Below are 25,951 nucleotides of genomic sequence, written 5' to 3'. Positions count from 1 at the left end.
AAGCCTATTTGACTAAGAAGGAGAGTGATGGGGTGCTACACCAGATGACCTGGTCTCCAGTCACCAGACCTGAACTCAATCGAGATGGTTTGGGGTGAGCTGGACCGCAGAGTGAAGGCAAAAGGGCCAACAAGTGCTAAACATCTCTGGGAACTCCTTCAAGACTGTTGGAAAACCATTTCCGGTGACTACCTCTTAAAGCTCATCAAGAGAATGCCAAGAGTGTGCAAAGTAGTAATGAAAGCAAAGGTGGCTACTTTGAAGAACCTAGAATATAAGACATATTTTCAGTTGTTTCACACTTTTTTAAGTATTTCATTCCACATGGTTTAATTCATAGTTTTGATGCTTTCAATGTGAATCTACAATTTTCAGAGTCCTGAAAATAAAAAAAACTGTTTGAATGAGAAGGTGTGTCCAAACTTTTGGTCTGTACTGTATATGCACTGCTTCCCCTGCCCACTGGCAGTTCCAGCATCTGTGGTTGGTTGCAGTCAGACAGTGCCCCCACCCTGTGTGACAGCGTCTGTGATTGCTTGAAATCACAATGTCTGCATCTTTATCATGGTGTAAAAATAAACAGATTTTTTGCTTTCTTGGCCTTTTTTCAGAGAATATGAATGATAACACAAAATCATTTTTTTCCACATATGGTTAGTGGTTGGGTGAAGCCATTTATTGTGAAACTACTGTGTTTTCTCTTTTTTAATCATAATGACAACCAAAAACATCCAAACGACCCTGATCAAAAGTTCTTAATACTGTGTATTGCCCCCTCTAACATCAATGACAGCTTAAAGTATTTTCTGAGGCTCTTTATTTTCTCAGATGGTAATGCTGCCCATTCATCTTGGTAAAAAGCGTCCAGTTCCTGTAAATTCCTGGGCTTTCTTGCATGGATTGCGTACTTGAGCTCTCCCCAGAGTGGCTCAATGATATTGAGGTCAGGAGACTGAGATGTCCTCTCCAGAACCTTCACTGGGTTCTGCTGTAGCCAATGACAAGTCGACTTGGCCATGTGTTTTGGATTGTTGTCATGTTGGAATGTCCAAGTAGATCCCATGTGCAGCTTTCAGGCTGATGAGTGCAAATTTGCCTCCAGCATTTGCTGACAACGTGCTGCATTCATCTTTCCTTCAACTTTGACCAATTTTCCTGAGCCTTTGTAGTCGACACATCCAAACATCATCAGCGATCCACCTCCGTGCTTTACAGTAGGAATGCTGTTCCTTTCATCATAGGCCTTTTTGACACCTCTCCAAATGCAAAGATTTTGGTTGTGGCCAAAAAGTTTAATTTTGGTCTCCTCACTCCAAACTACCTTGTTCCAGAAGTTTGGAGGCTTGTCTCTGTGCTGTTTGACATATTGTAGGCGAGGTACATTGTGGCATTTGTGCAGTAATGGCTATCTTCTGGCGACTCAACCATGCAGCCCATTCTTCTTCAAATGCCTCCATATTGTGCATCTTAAAACAGCCACACCGCTGTTTTTAGTGAGTCCTATAGTTCAGCTGATGTTATTTGTGGGGTTTTCTTTGCATCACAAACTATTTTCCTGGCAGTTTTGCCTGAAGAGTTTGTTGGTCTACCTGATCATGGTTTAGTTTTTACAGAGCACCTGATTTTCCATTTCTTAATCACAGTCTGATCACTTCTGACTGGCATTATCAATTACTTAGATATCTTTTTGTATCCCTATCCTGTTTTATACAGTTCAACCATCTTTTCTCATAGATCCATTTACAATTCTATTGACTCACAATCCAGAAACATCAGTGTTTGGATGAAAGATGCAAGAGTCTGTCTGGATCCCAGAAACTCACTCAGCTTTTATGCACACACTCATTACAAGCAAAAAGGTCACAGGTGAGGATGTTACCTCTGTTAGCCATTCAAACCCATTTGTGTCAATGTCTGTGCATGTTATCAGGCCACAATTACTACTGTATGTGAACTTTTAATCAGTATAATTTGGATGTTTTTGGTTCTCATTATGATTTAAAAAGAGAAAACACAGTAGTTTGACAATAAATGGCTTCACCCAACCACTAACTATGTGTTACGGGGGGCTGTCTGATAACCTAAAGGAGTATCAGACAGTCAGGGTCCACCGTGCAAAGACTCTGCTGCAGACTATGGCAGAGTGCAATACCTCTGTTAACTCACAGAAGGATATAATAAGTAAGTAAAGCAATTCCTCCCTTACTTGGAGGGTGTGTGGAATGATCTCTGTTAATAATCACAGAGACAAAGGCAATGTGTGCGAAATGGCACCTACCTAGGTCCGCTCTTCTAGTGGTGCAAAAGAGACGAACAGCAGCGTAAGCCGCACAAAGCTCCTACCTGCGTTCGCTCCACTAGTGTGCGAGGACACGAACCACTAGATATGGCACCTGCCTAGGTCCGCTCTTCTAGTGGTGCAAAAGAGACGAACAGCAGCGTAAGCCGCACAAAGCTCCTACCTCTGTTCGCTCCCCTAGTGTGCGAGGATACGAACAACTGCCAGACGCAGTATAAGGAACGTTACCCTAGCGGCAACGTCCACCTACGAGTCGAACCACAAGGCCCAGCCAGACCATGTGCCTCAGGCACCTGCCTATGTCCGCTCCCCTAAGAGGTAAGGATACGGACAGCAGCCGAAGCTGTAAGGTATAAGAACGCTACCCTGCCGGTAGCGCTCACCTAGCATAGACAGAGGAATGCCTAGAGGAACGCGCACAGAGCGTCTACTCTTATGCATGAACCAAGAGGACTGAGCGCCATGCGGCGTGTGTCAGGGTCTTATATAGACTCTGTGCCTCATCCAAGATGGAGGACACCAGAGCCAATCCGCTGCCAGAACGACAGGAGTGACGTCATGCTGGCCTATCACCGAGCAAGGCATCACAAGCACATGACCAGCGACCAATCGGCATAGAAGGTGTCAGAGACATGTGACCTCGTGTCAGCGATGATGTCACCCGCACATGTGCAATGGCTCCAAGATAGGACTTAGTCTCCGGCGCTCGCACATGTGCAGTAGCAAGAAATCTGGACTTAGTCTCCAGCGCTCGCACATGTGCAGTAGCAAGAAATCTGGACTTAGTCTCCAGCGCTCGCACATGTGCAGTAGTAAGAAATCTGGACTTAGTCTCCAGTGCTCGCAGCAACCGTAACACTATGAGTGGAGAAAAAGATTTTGTGTCATCATACATATTCTCAGAAAAAAGGCCAAGAAAGAAAAAAAATCTGCCGGGGTATATAAACTTTTGAGCACAACTGTATGCAATCCACTGTACCCAAAGCATTACAGAGATTGGCTGATGACTGGTTCATGCAGCCTGTTATCTATTCCCCCAATTTTTGCATATGTATGGTTGGACCGTTGTTGTAAATAAGCACTTGAACCTTGTGTAACCCCCACCTCACTCCATTGTAGATTGTAAGCTCTTTCGAGCAGAGTTGTCATTATTTTTGCCTTAATTATTATATCTTCTAGAATGGGTACTTAAGTTTGTTTCTATTTAAACCAATGAATTGTAAAGTGCTGCAGAATATGTTGGCGCTATAGAAATATTATTATATACTAAGCTCGGTTCTGAGATCAGATCTATGTAGTAAGAACAGTTCTGTTATCTGATCCATGTAGTAAGCTCAGTTCTGATATTGGAAATATGTAGTAAGAGCAGTTTTGTTATTACATCTATGTAGTAAGCTCACTTCTGATATTAGATCTATGTATGATCTATGTAGTAAGAGCAGTTCTGATATATTGCATCTATGTAATAAAAGCAGTTCTGATATATTGCATCTATGTAGTAAAAGCAGTTCTGATATCGGATCTATGTAGTAAGCTCAATTCTGTTATCGGATCTGTGTGGTAGGCTCAGTTCTGTTATCGTATATATGTAGTAGGCTCAGTTCTTTTATTGGATCTATGTTGTAGGCACGGTTCTTTTATTGGATCTATGTAAGTATGGTTCTGATATTGGATTTATGTAGTAATCTCGATTCTGTTATCAGATCTGTGTAGTAAATTGAGTTCTGTTATCGGAATTATGTTGTAAGCTCGGTTCTGTTATCGGATCTATGTAGTAGGCTTGGTTCTGCTATCGGATGTAAGTAGTAAGCTCGGTTCTGTTATTGCATCTATGAAGGATCTCGGATTTGTTATCGTATCTATGTAGGAATCTCAGATCTGTTATCTAATCTATGTAATAATCTCGGATCTGTTATCTGATCTATGTAGGAATCTCGGTTCTATTATCAGATCTCAGTAATTGAGTTCTCTTATTGAAATTGTGTACTAAGCTTGGTTGTGTTATTGAATCAAGGTACTAAGCTCTGTTCTGATATCGGATCTATGTAGTAAGCTGAATTCTGTTATCGGATCTATGTGCTAGGCTCAGTTCTGTTATCGGATATATGTAGTAGGCTCGGTTCTTTTATTGGATCTATGTAAGTATGGTTCTGATATCGGATTTATGTAGTAAGTTCGGTTCTGTTATCAGACCTGTGTAGTAAAGTGAGTTCTGATATCGGATCTATGTAGTAAGCTCGGTTCTGCTATCGGATCTAAGCAGTAAGCTGGGTTCTGTTATCGCATCTATGTAGGAATCTTGGATCTGTTATCTGATCTATATAGAAATCTCAGATCTGTTTTCTGATCTATGTAGGAATCTCGGTTCTGTTATCAGATCTGAGTAGTAATTTGAGTTCTCATATTGGAATTGTGTACTAAGCTTGGTTCTGGTATTGAATCAGGGTACTAAGCTCTGTTCTGATATCGGATCTATGTAGTAAGCTCGGTTCTGTTATCGCATCTATATAGGAATCTCGGATCTGTTAGCTGATCTATGTAGAAATCTCAGATCTGTTTTCTGATCTATGTAGGAATCTCGGTTTTGTTATCAGATCTGAGTAGTAATTTGAGTTCTCTTATTGGAATTGTATACTAAAATTGGTCCTTTTCTAGAATCAGGGTACTAAGCTCTATTCTGGTATTCGATGTATGTACTAAGTGCGGTTCTGTTATGTGTCCTGTAAGGTATGGATGGGCAGACCAGTGTGTCACTGTCACTGTACAGGATATTCAGGATACTCATTAAAAGTCACCGCAAAATAAGGAGGGGGCCCTGTTAACATAAATGGTGTCAGATAACAGGACGCTGTATTTGCAGGTGAATGAAAAGACGGTGGGTTCTCGTGTTACAACCCGGCTTGTCTGTCTTGTGTTTTTCTGCATTCCTCTTGCTAAAATCCTAACGCATTGTGCAAGAAAACATGAACTTTACTGGCAGAGGGGAATGTTTTCCAATTTTTTTTGCTCTTTTTTTTTTCTTGTCTTAGAATCTTTGGCTTTAAAAAGTGGAAATTATTAGTCAGTGAATGTTTCATACCATCCACCGCTTCTAGTCTGCTCGAAGGTCTGGGAGAAGTTGGAAGCCTGTGTAATGAGCAGAATCCCCTCGTGTCCCCCACCGGCTGCAGCCTGAACATTGGCAACTACATGTAAATCGTACAGTCACTGGAACTACTGAGCGACCCGCTCATTACTGAAAACAGCGAGCTGCAGCCCCCGACACCTCCTGGATTATTCTACATTCTCCACATTTAAAACAACATTCAGAAGCATGGAACAGGAAAAATCTAAAGATAAAAATTGGGCTGTGACAACCTCTCAGACATGATATAAAGGCTGGTTAGTTGTCAGCAGTAATAGGTGAATTATCATTACTGAGCTGTGTGGATCACAATGTAGTTAGATCATTATTATATCAGTGATGTCGGTAACGGGGGCTCTGACAACCTCTCAGACATGATATAGTGGCTGGTTAGTCGTCTGCAGTAATAGATGGAATAACCGTCCATTTAGTATAAGGTGTGTGAATCTCAGGTCTGATCCTAAAGTAATTATATTATACTAGAAGGTGGCCCGATTCTACGCATCGGGTATTCTAGAATTTACGTATTGTGTAGTTCATGTATGATTTTTGTTATATATATATATATATATATATATATATATATATATATAGATGTTGTTGTGTGTAGTTACCAAGTGTTTGTGTAGGCGCTGTACATGTTCTGGGTGTTGTCTGGGTGTGACGGGGGGTGAGAGCGGTGTTGTATGTGTGTTGCGTGTGTTGCGTTGTTTGTGGAGCGCTGTGTGTCTGTAGCGTTGTGTGTGTGTTGCGCGGTTTGTGTGTGTGTGGTGTGTTTTGGGGGGAGGTATGTTTTGTGCAATGTGTGTGTTGTGCGGTATGTGCGTATATTTGTGTGTGCCGCGGTGTTTGTGTGTTGGGTGTTGTGTGTGTGCAGCGTTGTCTGTGTGTGTGGGTGTCTGTGTAGGGCAGTTGTTTGTGGTTCCCAGTGTGTGTGTGTGTGGTGTGTGGTGTGTTGTGCAGTGCGCGCGTGTGTGTGTGTGTGTGCATCAGCCTCTCTTCTCTCAGCCTACCTCTCCCAGCCTCCCTCCTCCCAGCCTCCCTCAGCATCAGCCTCCCTCTCCCAGCCTCCCCAAGCATCAGCCTCCACCAGCATCAGCCTCTCTCCTTCCAGCCTCCCCCAGCATCAGCCTCCGCCAGCATCAGCCTCTCTCCTTCCAGCCTCCTCCAGCATCAGCCTCCCGTTCCCAGCCTTCCCCAGGATCAGCCTCTCTCCTCCCAGCCTCCTTCCTCCCAGCCTCCCCCTCCCAGCCTCCCTCAGCATCAGCCTTCCCCTCCCAGTCTCCCCCAGCATCAGCCTCCCCAAGCATCAGCCTTCACCAGCATTAGCCTCTCTCCTTCCAGCCTCCCCCAGCATCAGCCTCCCCAAGCATCAGCCTCTACCAGCATCAGCCTCCCTCGTCCCAGCCTCCCCCAGCATCAGCCTCCCCCTCCCAGCCTCCCCCAGCATCAGCCTCTCTCCTCCCAGCATCAGCCTCTCTCATCCCAGCATCAGCCTCTCTCCTCCCAGCATCAGCCTCTCCTCTCTGTCCCCAGCATCAGCCTCTCTCCTCCCAGCCTTCCCCAGCATCAGCCTCTCTCTTCCCAGCCTCCCCCAGCATCAGCCTCCCCCAGCATCAGCCTCTCTTCTTCCAGCCTCCCCCAGCATCAGCCTCTCTCCTTCCAGCCTCCCCCAGCATCAGCCTCCCTCTCCCAGCCTTCCCCAGGATCAGCCTCTCTCCTCCCAGCCTCCGTCCTCCCAGCCTTCCCCAGCATCAGCTTTCCTTTCCCAGCCTCCCTCAGCATCAGCCTTCCCCAGCATCAGCCTCTCTCCTCCCAGCCTCAGCCTCTCTCCTTCCAGCCTCCCCCAGCATCAGCCTCTCTCCTTCCAGCCTCCCTCAGCATCAGCCTCCCCTTCCCAGCCTTCCCCAGGATCAGCCTCTCTCCTCCCAGCCTCCTTCCTCCCAGCCTCCCCCTCCCAGCCTCCTTCAGCATCAGCCTTCCCCTCCCAGTCTCCCCCAGCATCAGCCTCCCCCTCCCAGCCTTCCCCATGATCAGCCTCTCTGCTCCCAGCCTCCTCCAGCACGCCGTGCTCCTCTGCCGACACTCACACACCCGATCGCATCCACTCACACACACCCGATCGCATCCACTCACACACACCCGATCGCATCCACTCACACACACCCGATCGCCTCCACTCACACACACCCGATCGCATCCACTCACACACCCCCGATCGCATCCACTCACACACACCCGATCGCATCCACTCACACACACCCGATCGCATCCACTCATACACACCCGATCGCATCCACTCACACACCCCCGATCGCATCCACTCACACACACCCGATCGCATCCACTGACACACACCCGATCGCATCCACTCACACACACCCGATCGCATCCACTCACACACACAGACACTGACGATATCGCACATACGCGCTCACACTCACAACATCCGGAGATACCACATGCCTCTGGCCATGTGATCCTCCGTCAGGTCCTGGAAGGTCACAACAGCACAGTATCGAGGCTGAGAAGCAAGCGATATCGCCGGATGCTGTAAGTATGTGAATGCGATGTGAGGTGTGTGTGAGGTGTGTGTGAGGTGTGTGTGAGATGTGTGCGAGGTGCGTGTGAGAGTGAGTGTGATCTGATGTGTGTGTATGTTTTCTTCCGCCGCAGCAGCAGGACCTTGATGCGCTTGTAACCATGCGAGCATGGTTACCAACGTATCCACACCACTCCCGTGCGAGCGGAGGCCGGGGGGGGGGTTGAGGGTGGGGGGGAAGTACAGTACTCACCTCGGTGACAACCGTGTCAGTTCGGGGAATGTGCGGGGGGGGGGGGGAAGTACAGTACTCACCTCGGTGACAGCCGTGTCAGTTCGGGGAATGCGCGGGGGGAGGGAGGGGGCGGGGCCAGAGCTAGCGTGCATTGCGTGAGGGGGCGGGGCGTGGCGTGGCCGAATTGCCAATGCCTGCAGGGTGCCGGGGCGAGAGGCCAATCTGTGGGGGGGGCGGAGCCTGGGCGAGCGGCTGGCCAATCCGTGTGGGGGCGCAGCCTGGGCGAGCGGCCAATCGGTGTGGGGGGGCGGGACCATGGCGAGCCCAGCGGCCAATCAGCTTTGTGTCACCGTAAGGACACAATTTTGGAGCATGACAGACAGACAGATAGACAGACAGATAGACAGACAGATAGACAGACAGACAGACAGACAGACAGAATAAGGCAATTATATATATAGATTCAGTAGTGGAGTTGTAAGAGAGTGACTAGGCCCGTGTGCCCCTACCCTAAAGACACTGATCATCATTGTGTTATAATAATGTGAATTGTGCTAATGTATGCAATTTAGTCTTACATAAAGTGTAAGAGTGGCCATCTAGTGGCCGGTTTAGGTACTGCTTCCTGGTAAACAGAATAGGTTCTGCCTAGTGACAGGAGGACTTAGGCAGGGAACAGTTAAGATCTGTGGGCCGCCCACAGGAGGAGTAGTAAGCTACAGTATATAGCCTCACTCCATCCTGGTTTAGTCAGATGAAGTTAGAGAGTGTAAAGCTGGTAGTGTAGGAGAAGTGTACAAACCCGACAGATACCTTTATGCTGTAGAAAGTCGTTGTCTATGGCAGCCGTAACCTGACTCTCAGGGTCAAATCGGGAACAGAGCATGCGGAAAGGGCTCCAGTCGGGGACAAGTAGGGTGTCCCCACTGGTCCCAAGTTGTGAGTACCAGGCCCTAACTCTACAGAAATTTCCCGGTCAGAGGACTGACTCCAGCATTACTAGTCCTCAAGAGGAGGCTTGGCTTAGACCTGGACGAACAGGTTTGCACCAGAACCACGGTAGACAAGATGAGTCCAAAAGCAGTCGACACTGTTCGCTGTGGGTGGGATGAGACCCTGGCTAGTAAGGACTATATGACTTTGTGTGGAACTGTGATGTCATGTGGTGAAGAGGAGGATTGACAAATAGCAGCAGTAGTACCAGGAGTGATGAAGCAGTCTAATGTGAAAGTTTGCCTTACAGTTAAGTATCCTAGAATATGTTCAAGTATTGTGTCTACAGTATCGATGTTTGAAACTTATAGTAAAACTGTTGAAAAAGTATCCCGAGTCTGTGTCGATGACTCTCCAGCAGAAGAATCCTAGTCAAAGGTATGGCTTGTGTGGTGCACCTGCGGCTTCAGGCGCCACAGGGTACTACACCTCATCCAGGGTGCAATATTCATCTTGGATACGGAGGAGTTCATCACCGGTAAAACGACCATAATCCCCCATAATACACAGTTAGATGCCCCCTCACTGGGACTGGGCTAGGGTAGAGACTTGGAGGGTGGCCATTACTAATGTAGTGGACCTTCTGCTCACTCGTTCAGGAACCTGGGGGGAGGGGTGAGCAGCACAGAGAGAGAGGGAAGTGGTGAGTCAGCAGTTTGCACGGCAGACAGTCTGAAGAGGGAGAAAGAAGCAGAGCTGCAGGAGGGAGGTCCTGGGGACGGGAGGCTGGAGGAATTTGTCCCAGGACCAGGAGTGAGTACTGAGTACAGATTGGGAAGTAAGGCGACACACACACAGCCATTCAGTCAGTCATCAGGGAGTGATGTACAGGGAACAAGTGAGACGTGGAGGACAGTTACTGAGGAGAGAGCTACGATATAGCTGTCTCAGGACCGGGCACAGAGAGAACAGGGTGCAGAGCCCTAGGCCGGTGGGCACTGCATGTCTTCCCAGCAGAATCCGCTGGACAGAGGATTTCAAGTCTTCTAGCCCACCAAAAGTGCCCGGGGCACAGCAGCATATAGAGCCAGGGGTTGTGACCAAAAGGACGGCACCAACTACGGACTCGTGCTGCCTTCTATACGGGACAGGAATGGAGCCAATCCAAAGACTCGGGTCCCAGCGTGGCTTAAGGCCGCAGGGACTCACACAACATAGCGCAAGAAGGAAGGACTCACAGTGAAACCCACTGGTTCTAACCTCCGAACTATCCGGGATCGGCTCGAGGCCATGACAGCGGGGAGCGGCCGTCCAATATCAGCGTCATATCAGTGAGTAAAGAACTTTGACTGCAACCCCTGTGTCACTCCCCTTCTTCATCGCCTCCAACCCTGCGCTCCTTTAATAGAGTCGACTACTACTCCCCACATCCTCCCTGGGGCCTGAGCTCTGCCTGTGGAGAGCTATACCATCTGAGCTGCGTTATCATCCGCCCCAGAGACGACCTCCCGCAGCAGCGGCTAATACCTTGCTGCACACCACAGGTGACGTCACGAATAACTACTACCCCCATCCTCATCATTCCTCCATTTATTGACACTGCTGGGATTACGGAACCGGGCCTGGCCACTGTGACAACCCGAATTGACACTGGCCCAGTAACAAGTAACCCTGATGGACCCTGTTGGCGCATCACTTGCACACACAAAGACCACACACTGTCAGGATCACCGCTATCAATCCCTTCCCTTTAGCTCTGTGGAGGTGGCTAGGGTGCGGACCACCGAAAGAGAACTGTCAAGAAGCACTTCGCCCATGACTACCACCACGGGCCACCCTCACAGTGTTATTAATGGGGTTGGGCTGTGTTAACCTCTTAGACAAGATGTAAAGCAGGAGTCCCCAATCTGTGGCTCGCAGGCCCATGTTGTGTGGCTCATAGCTGTCTGCCAGCTTGTTGCATTAGAACCAGGTCTAGCAAACAGATATGAAGATCAGGTCTTCAGATGCTGATTATTGTGAGTAGCCCTCACAAATGAGCAAATCTGAATGGAATAAAGTAGGAATCCCCAGATCTTGGAATACTGCCTCAATGTGATTTTTGTGGAAAAGCTGTGGCTGTAATTATACTGTAATGGGGGCTCTGGGTGTCACTACTGTGAGGGGGAGCAGGAGCTGAATGTGGCTCATGACTCTCAGAGTAGAATGTGACTCTCAGGATCAAAATGGTTGGGGACCTCTGATGTAGAGGTTGGTTGTCAGTAGAGATGGGAAAATTGATTCTTAGTACTCTGGTCCATCGACAAACTTAGTAATATGTAACCGCTGGACTGGAGCCCTATGAATTTCCTTATCTCTCAGTATTTCTGGCTCTTCTTTTGATTAACCAGACTGGTGCAACATCATACCGCCAAAGCAAAGAAGAGGCAGGAAGTAAGGAAATCCGCTGAGCTCCTGTCCACCAGTCACTATATTACTAACCTGAAAGATGGAACGAAATCCTGAGAATCAATTTCTAATTGTCAGCGGTAATATATGGAATAGCTGCTTCTTTAGTATATGATGTGTGGATCTCATGGGCTCCGGACAGGGATCATTTTATGGTTATTTTTCTGCCACCCGTCACTTGCCATTGTCATCATCTGCAGATTTCCCAGGATAACTCTGAGCAGCAGCCAACAAAAGTGCGGTGGTGACTTTCCTTCTAGCTGATCTGTTTTCTTTTTGTCAGATTTTTTTGATTTGAGGTGAGGTAAAAACATGAACTGAAATGAGAGACATTTAAAAAAAAAAAAAAGAAAATCTTGTCGAGAGTCCAAGGAACTGGTGTTTGTACTGCTGCCTGTGAGTAACATCCCAGCTCTGCAGCCCTACACACCAGTGCCGGACTGTCCACATAGACACAGGCTGCTGGGATGATGCCAGGCTGCAGGGGAGTCCTGGTGCTTCTGGCCTGCATTCTGTCTCAGGTAAGATCATGAAGATCATTCATGGGCAGTACACCATTCCACCATATCCCACCAGTCATTTGATGTGTACTCTGCTTTTCTTTCATGATCTGCATTATAGGGTTGGGTTCCTTTCATTAGAGGTAGTCTGGTAGGTTTGAAGTTGGTCTCATTGGGTTGCGGTATTTCTGGTTAGGATTTGTCTGGTTTGGTTAATGCTGCCTACAGTATACACATAGTAATGGCCAACTCAAGTTTTATACAAGTAATAGCTATTATCTGACAAAAATGGGATCCGCCAGGTTGAATTTTCTGGGCCGTTTTCAGGGGAGAATAAAAGTATAAAGCATTTGTTGGTAAAATTTGGCTATCCTGATCTGTCGTATCATGCATACAAATATGCAATTAAATGAATTTCGGACTCTACTTGTCCTATGTGTATAGACAGCTTTAAGACCCCCGTTCACATTAGACAAAAGTCGGAAAAAATCGCTGACAGTGACAGATTTGGCCAACAGTCTAATGTGTATCCAGACTGTCCCCAATAGATGTTATCAGGGGACAGAAAGTTCCAGCATATCCAATTTCAGAGTGCCGATACTTTTGTTTTCTAGCGATAAACTAGATGACTGGTAGCGTCTGTCTTAGAGAACACAGAAGCACTCGACAGGGTGAGCGCGCCTGTATATGGTAGAGTTGGGGGTGAAAACTACCGGCTATTTATCAACCGAACCATCATATAACCAAAACCTATCTAAATGTATCAGGGGCTTCAGTCTTTTTGGATTTGGGGTAATCTGGTGAGATTGGGTTTAATCTATTTGTAGTTATTATGGTTGAATTGGTATGAGTTTAGGTTAGTTTATAAACTCAGCCTTATTCCAAATGATCTGCCCATTTATGTTAATCTCTTTCTGTGGACCTGCTAACCATCTAATATGCATTGAGGTGTCTTGACCCTCGTTGAGAGGAAAAAAAAAGAGCCGTGTTGTATTTCAACATACCCAATCATTTTATTAGTTAGGGTGATAATCCTAAACTTGAGGTGTCCAGCAGGGAATTATTCCCCTCTCCCTAGTGAGAACACAAATAAACATGATGAATAATCCTTGAGAGATCAGGAGGAATCGACGACAGCTAGATTAAGCTTAAAGGGAACCTGTCATCAGAAATTTCGCCCAAAAGCTAAAAGCTTCCCCCTCTGCAGCTCCTGGGCTGCATTCTAGGAAGGTCCCTGTTATTATTGTGCCCCATGTGAGACCAAAATAAAGCCTTTATAAAGTTCTACCTTTTTGTATGCACCTTCTGTAAATGTGTCACGGGGGCGGGCTCTCTGCCGTCCGTTATTCTGCCTCCTGGTCCTGTATGCCGCCCCCATCGCTCCTTTCCATATCTGATGCACCGCCCACTGCTCCAGCCATCCCCGCGCATGCCCAGTGCCAGTCTCACAGGACTGAGCAGTGTGACCGCTGGTGACGTGTGCGCAGGCAAGTGATTATGGGCGGGACTGTGACTGTTATCAGCAAGTACCCGCCCATAATCTCGTGAGCGCGCAAACCTCTCCAGCATTCACACTGAGCTCAGTGTAGATGCTAGACTGTATGGGCTGCTTCCAGGGATGACGTCCCTTTGTCATGTGATAGGGGCGTGTTCAAAATACTATCACATGACAAAGGGACCTCATCCCTGGAAGCAGCCCATACAGTCTAGCATCTACACTGAGCTCAGTGTGAATGCTGGAGAGGTTTGCGCGCTCACGAGATTATGGGCGGGTACTTGCTGATAACAGTCACAGTCCCGCCCATAATCACTTGCCTGCGCACACGTCACCAGCGGTCACACTGCTCAGTCCTGTGAGACTGGCACTGGGCATGCGCGGGGATGGCTGGAGCAGTGGGCGGTGCATCAGATATGGAAAGGAGCGATGGGGGCGGCATACAGGACCAGGAGGCAGAATAACGGACGGCAGAGAGCCCGCCCCCGTGACACATTTACAGAAGCTGCATACAAAAAGGTAGCACTTTATAAAGGCTTTATTTTGGTCTCACATGGGGCACAATAATAACAGGGACCTTCCTAGAATGCAGCCCAGGAGCTGCAGAGGGGGAAGCTTTTAGCTTTTGGGCGAAATTTCTGATGACAGGTTCCCTTTAAGACCAACCTGACACAAGGTGATCGCCTAGACAGCATGCCTCAATTTTTTGCTACTGGGTCCCATGGTGATGCATGGTCCTCACCATTAGTTGTAGTCCATAACAATTTTGCTAAACCAACCATAGAAAGTAGAGATAATAATTCAATTAGAGGTGACTTCGTCTGGCAGCCAAACTTTACTTCTGTGGCTAATAACCACGGCCTGACATCCTGGCTGTCACTAAACCTTATGTGAAGTCTTGATGACTAGGGCCTAATAAGTACAAAAGGCACATAGGATGTTGGGCCATGGATGCCGGGCACAGAAATGAAGACTGGCTGCTACAGAGGACTAGATGGGTCACCGGCAGCATGTTAATCTACAAATTGTTAATTTCTAATAAAAATATATGTGTATGATATAATTATTTGTGAAACTGACTCCCCAGTGTCACTGCACCGATAACAGGGGTGATCCTCATCAATGTGAGATACATTGATATAGGCAGTATGAGAAGATCTGATATAGGCAGTATGAGAAGATGAGCAGATTGTAAGGGTTAGGAAGTAATCCAGCTTCACAAATTTTCGTTTTCTTTATTAAAGTGAAAAGTTAATAAAATACATAGCCGATGCCAGAAGATTTGAGCATTCTATGTGTTTCAGATGTCACTACATCCTTAGACAAAATGTGCAGAGTGTAGGGGTTAGGGTTAAGGATTGATATACATTGATCTGTTGTTGTTACAGATGAAAATTAAATGCACTTATTTTGCCTTTTTTTTTTCTTTTATATCAGATTTGCTCACAGATTTGCAGACTCCCATGTACCTGCCCCTGGATCCCACCCCAATGCCCTTATGGCTCATCCCTAATTGTAGATGGCTGTGGTTGCTGCAAGATCTGCACGCGGCGCCTTGGAGAGCCATGTGACCAGATCAACTTATGTGATCAGAGGCAGGAACTGACTTGCGATTATTCTACAAGCATTGATGGAAGGGGAGGAACCTGTAACTGTAAGATGCCACCCACATACTTTATATCCATACAGTCAGCATTGTTTGTTACTAATGATGAGAGAGCGTATTTGGCCCTGCTTGTTACTAGGGATGATCGAATACTTCAATTATCCGGCTTTGCGAATATTTTCCGAATACCTCGCCACTATTCGACTATTCGATGCACAATGTAAGTCTATGCTAAGCCCGAATAGTTCTGAATAGTTGTTATTCAGGTTTCCCATAGACTTACATTGTGCATTGAATATTCGCGAATAGCGGCGAGGTATTCGGAAAATATTCGCGAAGCCGGATAATCGAAGTATTCGATCGTTCCTACTCGTTACCCGATCGAGCTTCGGGATGCTTGGTTACGCTTGGTGCTCAGCCGAGTATCACGGGTGGTCTGATGTGTCGATTGTGAAACATCGAACACAAAGCACAGGATTGCAACAGTGAATGATGTGAGCAGGCACCCCAGAGGGAGCCACTTGCAGTCTCTGAATGGCTCTATCTGGGGGTAAAAAAAAATTGAGATGTAGTGTATCCAAAAAAGAACCCTACCCCTCCTCCTGGAAATGCTTTGTTTATGGCTCACTGTATGTGGGTGGAGATCCAAACTGCCCAATAAGTAACTTCCATAATGCTCGTTACTCAAGTTAAGCCTGTCTGAGCATCTGACCTATTCTACTTGAGTAGAGAGCCTTGAGCATCATATTGATCACTCATCATTGCGTGTACCGAGCAACGAGCACCCTAGTACTTGCTCATCACTGTTTGTTACCTATTATCCAGACTACACTTGTCTAATGTTGATTTTTCCAGTTTAACGATTTGCTTGTATGGCTCATAAGACCTATTTTTTAGCTTTAATGTACCATGGGGCAGGATTATATGAAAAGCACTGGAGGAAGTTTACAAAATGTGAAGAAATCGGCCATGCCTGGGCTGCACGGGTACCACTCTCCTTCGCCAAGGAGACTCTGTGTGCAGATATGGCTTAGGGCAGATTGCATGATACTTAATGCTGCTTTGGGTCAGTGCTCATCACCCCTTCTACCAGTCATTGATGCCATGATAAAGTAAGACACACAACACCAGAGTTCACGTGGCCAACCAGTTTTTGTTTATTTTTATTCTTCACACGGTATGACAGAATTGGCCTTCCTTTTTCTCTCTGTGGGGTACTAATCTTTGTTCTGTCCCCTACTGTTTTGAACCTCGTCCTCAATACCCGGGGTCTGCACATCCTTCTCCATAACCCCGCACACCTTCATTCTCTTCTGGGCCCCGACATCTTCACTAGCTGGACGACTTTCTAAGCCCGCCGGGGTAAGTCATAGGCTCGGACCCCTAGAGGTTACCTTGGGATTTCCTGACACTAGCATCGAGGCCATGTCTTTTCACTCTGAACCCACTTCTCAACTGACTTCCTCTGGAGCTCCCTCTCCTAACCATATGCCTTGTCATCTGTTACTCCTCCATTTTGCTACTTTAACCCTATCTTATCTAGCATGTCTTCTACGTCTCCTTCTACTGTCGTGATAAACAGTCCCTAACTCTGCTACATCCAGAAACTATTATTTTCTAACATATCGATACTTAAATATCAACACATACATTTATAATATTCAACAGTAAATGGTAAATACATAAAACATAGCACAGTTACATCATGTCATGGGGGTACTGTCACCTATTACAAATGTACTAGCATCCTTTCCTAAATTGCCGCAAAACATGGAGACACGCATGCCAATTTACTTCGACACAGTTTTATTTGCCTATTATGACAGGTTTGGAAACATTTTGTGTCTAAAATTGTGATGCTAAAGGATTATAAAATCCACCATGTATTTACAGAGATACACCAAAATTAGGAGGTATGGTTATATTAGACATTAGAGGCAGTAAGTATGAAAAAAAGTGCCTAAAATACCTAGAAAGTGGCCACAAATGCACTCACTTTATTCTGATTAATTTAATACAACTGACACCATTTTTGCCAAACGGTAGATTACATTGCCAATGTATGTAAAGCGCTGTGGAATTAATAGCGCTATATAAATGAATAAAATTATTATTAATTATTATTACAAGCATCTTATGATAGTCCTGACACTAGTGTATTAAATAAAACGCATATGTCACCCCAAAAGACTATATTATGCTAGTCCTGACCCTACAAATATACTTATATTCTTCACATTCCTATTGTGAAACTAGAAATCAAGACTTATGGCAAATTTCAACCCCAAATTATTTATATGAGCATAAAGCTCTTTCAAAAACAAGTCCAGCAATACCTCTACATGGCCAGTCTATGCCTCCATTACTGAGAAATGAGCGTTTGAATTGATATGGAAATGAGGCTGGATGACTATGGTAGATCTGAAGCTTCTGTCACTCCAGCTCTATTCCCAGCCCATTCCTGCTTCACTGACAGTCTCCTCAGACAAGGGAGCTGTTAGTTAAGCAAGCGAACGCGGCACTGGGCAGGGAATAGAGCTGGAGTGACAGAGGCTTTAGATCGGCAAAACATTTTAGCCTCCTTGGTCAGTAACGAGGGAATGGACTGGACTTGTAAAGGTATTGCTGGATTTGTCTTTGAGAGAGCAATATAAAACAGTTTGGGGGTGAAATTCTCCTGAGACGTTTCCTTTAACAAGCACAGATAAACTACAAGTTGATCAGTGCTCGTTTCCTGGCCCGTTCACATGGGTCGACAAAAAAAATCATCATGCTGTCAACAGCACATAAACTATTTACATAGGTAGCTGATACCAATGATTTTTGGGGCAATGAGCCAACGTTTTGCTCATTCAGAAGCTGATTGTTCACATTTATTATTGGGAACAAACATTGATTCCATAAAAATTGTCCTTAAGGCAATTAAAGGGGTATTTAGGCAGGTGCCCACCTCTGCCTTCAGCCACATTATCAAAAAGCCCATTGTTCCATCCTAGTGGCCTGCTTGATGACATTATGACTCTGGACTTACAAGATGTTGATATTTTTTTCGCAATATTTTTGTTATTCTCTTCAAAGAACCCGGAATAACGGTAACAAGATAATATCTGTTGATATATATTACATGGCCTCTTCCCCACCAGATAACCAGGATGGCGGCTGCAACATTGATGGGAAAGTCTATGAAGATGGAGAAACATTTCAGCCCAGCTGTAAAGTCCAGTGCACATGTATGGACGGTGGCGTAACCTGTGTTCCTCTGTGCAGTGAGGACATCAGGCTTCCGAGCCCAACTTGTCCCTTTCCTATCCGAGTCAATGTCCCAGGGAAATGCTGCCATGAGTGGATATGTGATGGACCCCAACAGCCCAAGCGTCTAAACAGTGTGGAACAAGGTAAAAAAAAATAATAATTATTTTCTTATTTATTTGCATATATGTTTGGCTAAAAATCATGTTTGAAGTTGGGTTTCATTAAAAATGTTTCACTATTTGCCTTCTATAGGGTCTGCTGTACTATAGGTGTTACAATTCCTCTGTGCAGAGCATCTAGCACACTAGGAGATGCTCTGCTGTGCATTCCAGGGCTACTGAGCTGGCAGGTTGATTGATTACTCAGGTGTTCCATCTTCCTGGTAATTGCTCTGCTTCTTTATTAAGCATGCTCTCCCAGAACATTGCCAGACGTATATTCTGGTTCTGTAGTTGTGCTGTTGGCCTGTGTTTCTGCATGTGCTCTGATCTTTGTTTCTTGACCCCGAACCGTTGTCTGACTCCTCTCTATCTGCTCCCTGTTCCTGTCATGACCTCCTGGCTTTTGACCTCGGACCGTTTCCAGACCACGTCTCAGTTTTCTCCTTGAATCTATTACATGCCCTCCTGGAATTCTGACCCTGGGATTATGACCTGACTATGGTTCTGTGTATTCCCTGTATCCATACGAGTCCTCCTGCTACTCTTCCATCTGTACTATCCGTAAGTAGTGACTTGCATTACAATAAGTTAACTGAAAATCAGTGAACTCACTCTGACAGTCCAGTGGGAGAGTTTCTACCTTTTGAATGTGTCTTTTTCTGAGCTCCTCTTTGCTAATTTATGACCACACACCATATGAAGGTTTAATGTGTAGGAAAAACAAAGCAAAACAGTAATTCTTAATGAAGCCAAATCGCAAAATTGATTCCTAGTCCAAAATATATGCATTTAAGAAAAAAAATAAAGAGGTAGAGAACCCCTTTAAGGGGATTACGTATTTACTGCAATCCTCCCACAGCCAGGCAAGGCCGCTCACTCATCATATGACCAAAATATATATCCATGTCAGTATTACCCTATGGTTGTAGTATATAGACTCACAGGGAACAGGACTGTGGTATTACGGCATATACTAAGTGTTAATGATATCTCTGAACTTAAAGTGACGGTACACAGGAAGTCACTTCAAAGGAAACATTTAAAGTCAATTTTAGTTTCCAATTAGTATCGCTAAACTCAAAGTTGAACTTTTACTAGTAAAGTGGAGGTTATTGACAAACCTATGAAATAACCTAAGAGGTATGACAAGACACACCTGCACTGTGAGATCTTCAGATCATTCTCACTTCCCACTTGGTGCTGAAGGGAGCGGCCACCATAATCAAGTTATAATAGGTAATTGTACTCCCCTATTCTACAGGGTGGAGATTAACTTCCATGATGACACTATGAGTGTATATGGGCAGTGAGTCTCCGTAACTTTGGGGTTCTGGGCTCAAGTCCAACAAAGCACAATATCTACACAATGTTATACCTGGGTTCTTGTGGGTTTCGTCTGAATGCACCATTTTCTTTGACAATTTAATAGCATTCTGTTAAAATAATTGGCTCTCGTATCAATCTGACCATGGTATGTGTCTGATATTGGGAAATTAGATTGTTAGATAGTGGGAATAGGGAATGATGTACTCTAAGTGGTAACATCCTCTGTACATTTGATTAAATACTACAACTGCCCAACCCTTAGTTTCGCCTGTTGGAGTCTTCTGAGGCAAGCTTGCCCTTGAAGATAGTGATAGGCGAAACGCATGTAGCTGCTTGCATGCTGCATGTGATTTTAATGTAGTTTACATGACTTTTTACATTTTTGATCTTGTAAGTATAGTTAAACCTCTTTCTTGAAATCACCTGTATGACTGTGCTGACTTATATCTGGTTGTTCTTTCACGTGATTTGTTACCTGTGATACAACTGGATACAGCCAGGTAAGAGGACGGCACTGTTACTGGATGGAACATACAACAATACATCAAGGATGGTGAAAGAGGAAGATTCAGGAGGATCCTTCATCTGCTTAAAGAACTGATTTTTATTGAAAAAAGGTTTATATTGGACTGCTTGCCTTTTTTAGATTAGGAGACATTTCCTGATGAATCTGTTAGATTTTTAACCCATATACATTGTTCCAGAATATGTTGGATATGCGATGTAAAATAATAAATATAGGAATAAAACCCTGCATTATTTTGTTTCCAGGTATGGTGGAGTCCAGCTGCCCAGAGTGGAGCACAGAATGGGGACCCTGTTCTGCTGACTGTGGCATTGGGATTTCTTTAAGAGTGACAAACCAGAATCTATTTTGCAGACTGGAAAGTCAGAGCCGTCTGTGTATGGTGAGACCCTGTGGAGACCTCTCAGTTGGCACAGTAAGTGTTATTGACATGGACATGTGAATATCTCCACCCAAACTGTGTGATGCCAAATGTTTCACTCAAGATGACAACTGCAAGTCATCAGCTTCATCTCAGCTCTAACCCTCACCTCAATGACCATAGCAATTTATCAAACATAGGCTAACCCTATATATCAATAAGCCATAAAATTGAAAACACCTGCCTAATTTTGTGTAGAACCCTCTTGTACCACTAAATCAGCTCTGACCCTTTGATACATGTTCTCCAGAAGATCTATGAAGGTGTTCTGTGGATAGGTTCCGTACATTGTGTGGAGGCCCCCGAGATCCTTACACTTGCTCATTTTTCCAGCTTCCAACAACTTCAAGAACTGCTGACTTTTTGCCTAATATATCCCACCATGATCACAATGTTATTCAATTCACTTTTAATGTTTTGTGGCTGATCAACATATACTTAATTAAACCTAATGGCATTTATATATAGATATATATATATATATATATATATATATATATATATATATATATATAATATATAAAGCTGAATGTGTGTGTGTGTGTGTTTGTGTGTGTGTGTTTGTGTGTATGTCCGGGATTGGCATCCGCACCGTCGCAGCTGCAGCCACAAATTTTGCACACTCACACTTCTGGACCCCGAGAGCGTCATAGGCTATGTTTTGAGGGGAAATTTTAACCCCACGCTTTACAGTTAATCACCAAAAAACCTGCCTCCATTAAAGCGAATGGAGCTGGGAGCCACAGTGCAGTCAGAACTTCAGAAGAATGCGCAGCCAGCCACGCCCTTATATGGAATGTTGGCGTATCACAATGCAGCCAGGGAAAGAGACAGACACAGACAGGGAAAGACGCAGACACAGACAGGGTAAGAAACAGACATAGACAGGGTAAGAGACAGACACAAAGAGACAGACACAGACAAAGATACAGACTGACAGGGAAAGAGACAGACAGGGAAAGAGAGGGAAAGAGAGAGAGGTTAAGAGACAGACACAGACAGGTAAAGAGACAGACAAAGAGACAGACAGACAGGGAAAGAGAGGGAAAGAGACAGACAGGGTAAGAGACAGACAAAGACAGGTAAAGAGACAGACAAAGAGACAGACACAGGGAAAGTGACAGAGGGAAAGAGACAGACAGGGAAAGAGAGGGAAAGAGACAGACAGGGAAAGAGACAGACAGGGAAAGAGACAGACAGGGAAAGAGAAGGAAAGAGACAGACAGGGAAAGAGACAGACAGGGAAAACAATAGATAGACAGACAGGGAAAGAGATTGAGACAGATGGAGAAAGAGACAGAGACATTCAGAGACAGACAGACAAAGAGATAGAGAGAGAGACAGAGAGATATATACAGAGGAGGAGACAGACAGAGAATGGGAGAGAAAAAGAGAGACAGTTACTATCCCGAGAATGTTAATACATTCTATTTTGTTAACAACAGGTATTAACCCGGGCGAAGCCGGGTAGTACAGCTAGTATATATATATATATATATATATATATAGATAGATAGATAGATAGATAGATAGAGAGAGAGAGAGAAACTGTATATACAGTACATGTAATTTGCCGATGTATGGAGTCTGGTCTTCAGGGGTACTCACACCAGTAAAATTTACACTACATAATAACCCTCATTTTTTATAGATATGTGAATGACCCGTGCAGTAGGCATCCTATATTGTGCAGCTGTCGGGTCACTTCATAGTATAAAGGAATGTATGACTTCATCGTGTCACTGGCAGATTATGACCAGATTATGCATCCAATGCCGCTATGAAAAGGTCAGGCCTCTGTAAGACTAAGGAGAACTTGTCCTCTCAATACATGACTATTCTCTAGTGGATGTATTGTTTTCTCTTTTTATCGTGCCCTTGACATATCCTAAAACATCTTCTTCCTTTAGGCAGGAGCACCTTGTGTCCCCGACCTACAGCCCTCTCAACCGGTCAGGTTGGAGTTCCCGGGTTGTCTCAGCATCCGCAGCTTCCGCCTCAAGTTCTGTGGTTTGTGTGGTTTGAGAACATGTATCCCTCATCAGACATCAACGGAGATGGTGGAGTTTCAGTGTACAGCAGGACTAAGCAGGAGATTGATGATGTTCATCTACTCATGTGTCTGCTACTAGTAGAGGTGGAGACACCAGAAGCAAGTCCTGCTCAATATAATGAAGACCCAAATGTCCAAATGTAATCCATTATGTGATTTGCCGAGACCTTGGACTCACAGATGCATCATACAGTCATGGCCGAAATTGCTGGCATCCTTGCAATTGTTAAGGAAAATGAAGTATTTCTCCCAGAAAATTATTGCAATTATACGTTTTATTATACACTTGTTTACTTCCTTTGTGTGTATTGGAACAACACAAAAAAAATCAGAGAATAAAAGGCAAATTGGATGTAATTTCACACAAAATCGCGAAAATGGACTGGACAAAATTTTTGTCACCTTTCCAAAATTGTGGGTAAGCAACTTTGTTTCAAGCACGTGATGCTGGCTCAATCTCATCTGTGGCAAGTAACAGGTGTGGGCAATATGAAAATCACATCTGAAACCAGATAAAAAGGGGAGAAGTTGACTCAGTCTTTGCATTGTGTGACTGTCTGTGTGTACCACTCTAAGCACCGAGAACAAAAAGAGACGAGAACTGTCTGAGGTCTTGTGAACAGGGATGAGCGAAACCGGCCTGTAAAGTTCAGGGTTCGCACCAAAAATAGGATGTCCTTGTCTCGGACCCAAACACAGATTTCTACCTGTACATCTGGTTCCTGTTCTGGTTTGTCATCCAAATAAAGCTTGTTGAAAGGCTGAAGAGCAGCCAAACAGTACGTTTTTCTGGTGTGGGCACTTCAGACCCCATCACAGCCATCTCAGCTATTGTCATGGCTGTGATTGGCCGGCACACCACCATTTTTGCTAACAAGTGAGGGTAAAACAGACAGCTAAAGACTGCAAACCCCAGCTGTCTGCTTTACTGTGGCTGGTTATCAAAAATAGAGGGGATCCCATGCCGTTTTTTTTAAATTATTAAAATAAATAATTTTAAAAAACTATGCGAGGTCCCTTCTATTTTTGCTAAATAATCATGCTAAAGCAGACAGCTAGGAGCTGGTATTTTCAAGGTGGGAAGAGCCATGGTTATTGGTCCCTCCAAGCTACACATAGAAGCCCGCAGCCACCCTAGAATTGGCGCAACACATTAGGTGTGCCAATTCTGGTGCTATACCCTGCTCATACCAATTGCCCTGGTGTGGTGGTAATCGGGGTAATATATGGGGTTCATGATAGCTCTGATTTGTCAAAATCACTGATGCCTTCAAGCCCTATGTTAGTAATAAGCAGGAAACTATGAGACACCCCCATTACTAACCTTGTAAGTATAAATAAACACTAAACAGAAAAAAAATATTTTTTTAAATAAAAAAGACAACCCTCTTTCACCCATTTATTAACCCCCAAGACACCCCCACAGGTTTGACATAATCCACAACAACATTCTATGACGATCCTCGGCTCTGCTGCATCCATAGGTTGCAGGGACAGAAAACGTGATCAGTCACTGCAGTCTCTGGGACACACTGAAGGCAATGGGGGAACCCCCGACTGAGAGAAGCAGAGACATCACTCAGTTCACTGGAGTTCACAGCCGGCTCGCACTGTACCAACTGTGACCGCCGGTGAACTCGCTGCCGAACTGCTCTGCTGCCATGTCACACAATCCTACAGTCCAGCAATCTGGCAGTGCATTGCAGCTGGTAGTTCCCATGATACCCTCTGTGCTTTGTGAGCCGCCAACTGTGACCTCAGATGAATGCACTGCCACACTGTTGGATTGTGTGACACGGTGGCAGAACAGTCTTGCAGCAAATTCATCAGTGTTCACAACTGGGGGCTCCCTCAGTACCAACTGTGACTGCCAGTGAACTAACTGCCAGACTTCTAGGAATGATCTGCCACCATGTCATGCAATCCAACAGTTCAGCTATACTTCAAAAAGCCCCCAGAAATGAATGGAAACAAAGTGCTGGAGAGTTCTGAAATGACAGCAATGAGACTAGATCAAAATCCCATTGAACATCTGTGGAGAGATCTTACAATTGCTGTTGGGAGAAAGTGCCTTCAAATATGAGAGAAATGGAGCAGTTTCCAAAAGAAAAGTCCAAAATTCCAGGGGAGAGGTGTAAGAAGCTTGTTAACGGCTATAGGAAGCAATTTGATTGCAGTTACGTATACCAAAAGATGTGCAACAAAATATTTAGTCGAGTGTGCCAACAATTTAGTTTCTCAAGTTCTCAGACAGGTCTTTTCTTCTCTTTCTGTTCTCCATGCTTGATGTGGCATAAAGAGACACACAATGCACAGATTGAGTCAATCTCTCCCCTTTTTTTCTGGTTTTAGGTGTGATTTCCATATTGCCCACTCCTGTTACTTGCCACTGGTGAGTTTCAACGAGCATCACATGCTTGAAACAAAGTTATTCAGCCACAATTTTGGAAAGGTGTTATGAATTTTGTCCAGTTTGTGTTGGGGGTTTTGTGTGAAATTATGTCCAATTTTCTTTTTTTTTTGTGTGTGTGTGTCATTTTTTTGTGTTGTTTCAATACACGCAAATGGCATAAACATTTGTAATTGCAATAATATTATTGGAGAAATAATTTATTTTCTGTAAAAATCTCAAAGGTGCCAACACTTTCGAGCATGACTGTATATTGGTAAGTTGTATATGTTTATATTTGACTCCCATCTAAAGATATATATTTTTTCAAAAGGACAACCCATTTAATACATGAAAGTGGATGACAGAATGTTATTCTCTGTAGCAGGGGTGGGGAACCTCCTGCCTGCTGGCCATTTGCAGCCCGTGATGACTTTTCCCGTGGCCCCCGGCTCAGGCGGCAGCCGATGTCTTACTGGCTGCCGATCCTTAAAATCCCAATGCGATGCGAGGATGTGCACGCAGCTGCGTGCACATACTACAAGGTCCTCATGTTTGCCAGTGTCAGCGTGTTCAAGGTTTACCTTGTAGGCAGGGTAAGCGCGAGTTGCACTCCCGTCCTAGAGAAGAACTAGAGGAGC

At 45.0% G+C, this 25,951-nt stretch overlaps 1 protein-coding gene across 2 annotated transcripts; it reads left to right on the top strand.

Annotated features, from left to right (window-relative positions):
* Positions 1–11,022: 11,022 nt before the first annotated feature.
* Positions 11,023–23,270, top strand: LOC142310348 (CCN family member 5-like). Of its 2 annotated transcripts, none has more exons than XM_075347866.1 (5): positions 11,023–11,151; positions 15,014–15,230; positions 18,326–18,577; positions 20,693–20,862; positions 22,779–23,270. In XM_075347866.1, the coding sequence occupies exons 1-5, from the start codon at positions 11,140–11,142 to the stop codon at positions 22,998–23,000; spliced, it is 873 nt and encodes a 290-aa protein (XP_075203981.1). In that variant the 5' UTR covers positions 11,023–11,139; the 3' UTR covers positions 23,001–23,270. The 2 variants fall into 2 exon arrangements, with proteins under 2 accessions (XP_075203981.1, XP_075203980.1); XM_075347865.1 differs by lacking the exon at positions 11,023–11,151 and adding an exon at positions 12,015–12,102.
* The last annotated feature ends 2,681 nt before the right edge of the window (positions 23,271–25,951 follow it).

This window comes from Anomaloglossus baeobatrachus, chromosome 5, assembly GCF_048569485.1.
Source record: "Anomaloglossus baeobatrachus isolate aAnoBae1 chromosome 5, aAnoBae1.hap1, whole genome shotgun sequence".
NCBI classification, from domain to species: Eukaryota; Metazoa; Chordata; class Amphibia; order Anura; family Aromobatidae; genus Anomaloglossus; species Anomaloglossus baeobatrachus.
The sequence above is the reverse complement of the archived record's forward strand: the minus strand, read 5'-3'. Positions and strand labels throughout refer to the sequence as shown.